This window comes from Tenrec ecaudatus, chromosome 1, assembly GCF_050624435.1.
Source record: "Tenrec ecaudatus isolate mTenEca1 chromosome 1, mTenEca1.hap1, whole genome shotgun sequence".
Lineage (NCBI taxonomy): Eukaryota > Metazoa > Chordata > Mammalia > Afrosoricida > Tenrecidae > Tenrec > Tenrec ecaudatus.
In genome coordinates, this window is record NC_134530.1 from 137,601,218 (window position 1) to 137,604,521 (window position 3,304).

Here is a 3,304-nt window from a genome sequence, read left to right on the forward strand (position 1 = left end):
ATGGAACACATCCTTGATATGTCAGTCAAGTGGCAACTTACGTATATTATAAAATTAAACAAAGCCCTTCAAGCTGATGACTTTAGTAATCTATTGACTTTGTAGAACTAGTTTTATATGTTTACCTAGTTTATAAAAAGCACTGAAACATCTTAAAAATTAAAATATAAAATTAAATCCATTGATGTTTTTCCTCCTTCTCTTGGAACACTCCTCCCATCTTTAAGCAGAACTACCATCAAGAGCCCAGGAATAGCTCTACAATATTCAACAGTCATATGCCGCACGCCCCCACATCACACTAAATACGCCCATACCTGAAGAACTGGATGGTGCCATTGAGCACAACAGATTGACTCTGATATAAAGGGAATAAAATGTGGAGCAGGATTCAAATTCTTAAAAAAAGTATAGACTTACTGGCATAGTTGAAATTAAGGGACTCATAGTTCAGACAATTTCCCAGAGATATTGCTTAGATATATCCTAAGATCCTTATTTAGTAAAATAACAGTTTGACAAACAAAATAAGGATATTACCCTTAAAAACTCATTTACATATGGCCTAAAGGGCAACCATTACTCTAAAGCATAGTTAAAAAGGACAAGAGGGCAGAGAAATTAAGCACTGGAAATGGGACAACCAGAATGCAATGGAAAAGATGCTCCACTGGCATAGTGTAAGCATGCAACTCATATCGCTGAACAATTTTCATAGACATTGTCTAAGGGTGAAGTAGTTAGTTTATTATGCCAACCTGGTTGATAAACTGATAAACACATCTGGGATTAATTGAAGGGCAGAGGGATAAATTGCTCAGTGAACTTCACCTTTCTGGTTCTCAGGTCTCTTGCTTTCTGATGGTCAGAGCAGGGTGCAGCTGCCTTATCCAGGTCCCTGCTTTGAGACATGTTGTCAATAGACAAGAACCCCAAGGATTGACAAAAAACACCCCAAACTAGAAGAGGTACAGAAGGGTGCTTCTCGATAGCTGGCACCTTAATTTCAGTCTTGTAGTCTCTAGGACAATAAAAGAAAAAATGTTTGCTGTTTTAAGGTAATCATTTTATAGTATTTTTTACTGCAATCCAAGCAAACTGTTGTTGTTGTTGTTGTTAGGTGCCTTCAGATCAGTTTCAACTCATAGCAGCCCTGTATACAGCAGAGGGAAACACTACATTCACAAACTAATGCAGATGAGTGAATATTTAAGAATATTTAATAATCATTTCAAAAAATTGGCAGTTACAAGATGCTGTGAAAGAGAAAGCTAATTGGTTAGGATGTTGTAGTTGATACTGTCACCACGGGGTTTGCACAGGTATTCAATGACGTAAGATAGGACTGAGTAAGTCCAAGCATAAAGATCTTACACCTAGTCAGGATTACACTCTCTGGTGTCTCCTAACGGAATAGAAAGCACAGCATTAGCTCACCTGTATTTAGTTAGTCTCTTATTGTAGCTGCTCTTCAGTGGTTATGCATGTTATTAATATCTATTAACCTTATAATAAAATGCCACATTGTAATTGAAAATGGATTTTGGGAATCTTTTAAGGAAGACTGCTTTTTCTGTTAAAATGAGATGCAAAATGAAACCTCTGATTCTAAGTGGCACAGGTTATGTGAGTGTTAATTTAGGTATTATGATCAATTCTAACTCAAACGCTTGTATTCTGTCAATGTCAGGCCTCTGTGAAATTTAATTTAATTTGAGTAGATTTATTTTCCTTTTTTTATTTTGCTGATTACTTCTTTTTCCCTATTCTAGACAGAATAGTTTGTCTTCTTTTAACTCATTGAAAAGAATGTGGACCTCGGGCGGCGGGCCGCGTCGGCCGGCATGGCGGCGTGGGGCCCGGCCGCGGCGGCGCCTGTGCTCCGCGGGATCCGCGGGCTTCCTCTTCTGCACAGTGCCCATCGGATGTTTGCCTCCCAGACGGCAGGGGAGCACCGAGTGACCGAGGTGCTCAAAGCAAACTTTCCTCGAGCCACCGCTATCAAAGTCACCGACATTTCAGGGGGCTGCGGGGCCATGTATGAGATCCACATCGAGTCAGAAGACTTCAAGGAGAAGCGGCCTGTGCAGCAGCACCAGATGGTTAACCAGGCCCTGAAGGAAGAAATCAAAGGCATGCACGGACTGCGCATCTTCACCTCCGTCCCCAAACGCTGAGCCACGGACGCCTGCTGCAGCCTCTGCCACCGAGACCCTGAGCGACCGCGACTCGCCACCAGGCTCCCCCAGGCACTGGCCGAAAGCTTGACCTGCTATGTTCATAGCCAATTCCAAGTTACCATTCGAGAGGGAGAGGTTATCTATTCAGATGTCCGTGAAAGGCACCAGGCGCGGAAGCTGGAGAGGTGGTCGGGACTGCTTCCCGCGCCTTCTGCCCGAGCGAGCGCCTCTGGACAGTGTTGTCCTGCTGCAGAGGCGGACGGAGTGCCGGCTGGCTGTGTCTCGTGAAGAGACAGTCTTTACACAGCTATAGATATAGATATATATAATAAATACATTTATATATCCTGTATGGCTATGTAAAAAAAAAAACCAAAAAAAAAACAAAAAAAAAAAACAAAAAAAAAAGAAAAGAATGTTTACAGAGGATTTCTGCAAAGATGGCAACTGAATAGTACATACCAGAGGGATTCTGCAGAAATCAGCAGAGGAGACCAACTGAGAGGGAAATTCTACACTGCCGGGTCACAAGAGGAGCACCATAAAGGTAAATAGCACAGATCCACTAGGTTTTGAGGAGCTGTGGGCTTTTGGTTTACCAGTGTGGAGGCTTGCTAAGGCTTAACCTTAGCCCTGCCACATTCTCGGCCACAACTGGGATCCTTTGGCCAGTCCAGGACTTTACTTTAACACAGCCACAGATTGCTGCCACCTCTGGGCTTGGTTTAAACCTATCTATCCCCATGGTCAGGCAAACAAGGCTCAGCTATATCTTTAGTTTATCTCTTCTCTCTTTTGCACAACAATCTCAGCACAGTCAGTTTTCTTCTCTTTCTCCTCACACACCACTGCTGACCTCCAGGCCACTCTGCTTAGCCTAGGAAAATTACACCTGCCCTCCTCCCACCTGGGTGAGCTACATCCTCTATAGTGTAACATGAGGCTGGGGAAATCCTTCCTGCCTCCACAGTGCTCCATATAGCTTGGGGAGCCCTTGACAATCTCTGGCAATCCGACATGGCTCAGGAAACTTCCTCCTACTAGCTGTAGTGCTTCATATTGGCCCAAGGCTGCTCCACAAACACTCTGTGATGTTCCATGCTGCTACAAGAAACTCTGCCCAA

At 43.4% G+C, this 3,304-nt stretch overlaps 1 protein-coding gene across 1 annotated transcript; it reads left to right on the forward strand.

Annotated features, from left to right (window-relative positions):
• The first annotated feature begins 1,820 nt into the window (after nucleotides 1-1,820).
• On the forward strand, nucleotides 1,821-2,492 carry LOC142436954 (bolA-like protein 3). The gene has a single exon (XM_075540277.1). The coding sequence runs from the start codon at nucleotides 1,845-1,847 to the stop codon at nucleotides 2,175-2,177; it is 333 nt and encodes a 110-aa protein (XP_075396392.1). The 5' UTR covers nucleotides 1,821-1,844; the 3' UTR covers nucleotides 2,178-2,492.
• Nucleotides 2,493-3,304: the final 812 nt, after the last annotated feature.

Excerpts from the sequence above, each read along its gene's own strand:
- LOC142436954 (XM_075540277.1), top strand. The coding sequence starts at position 1,845 with ATGGCGGCGTGGGGCCCGGCCGCGGCGGCGCCTGTGCTCCGCGGGATC.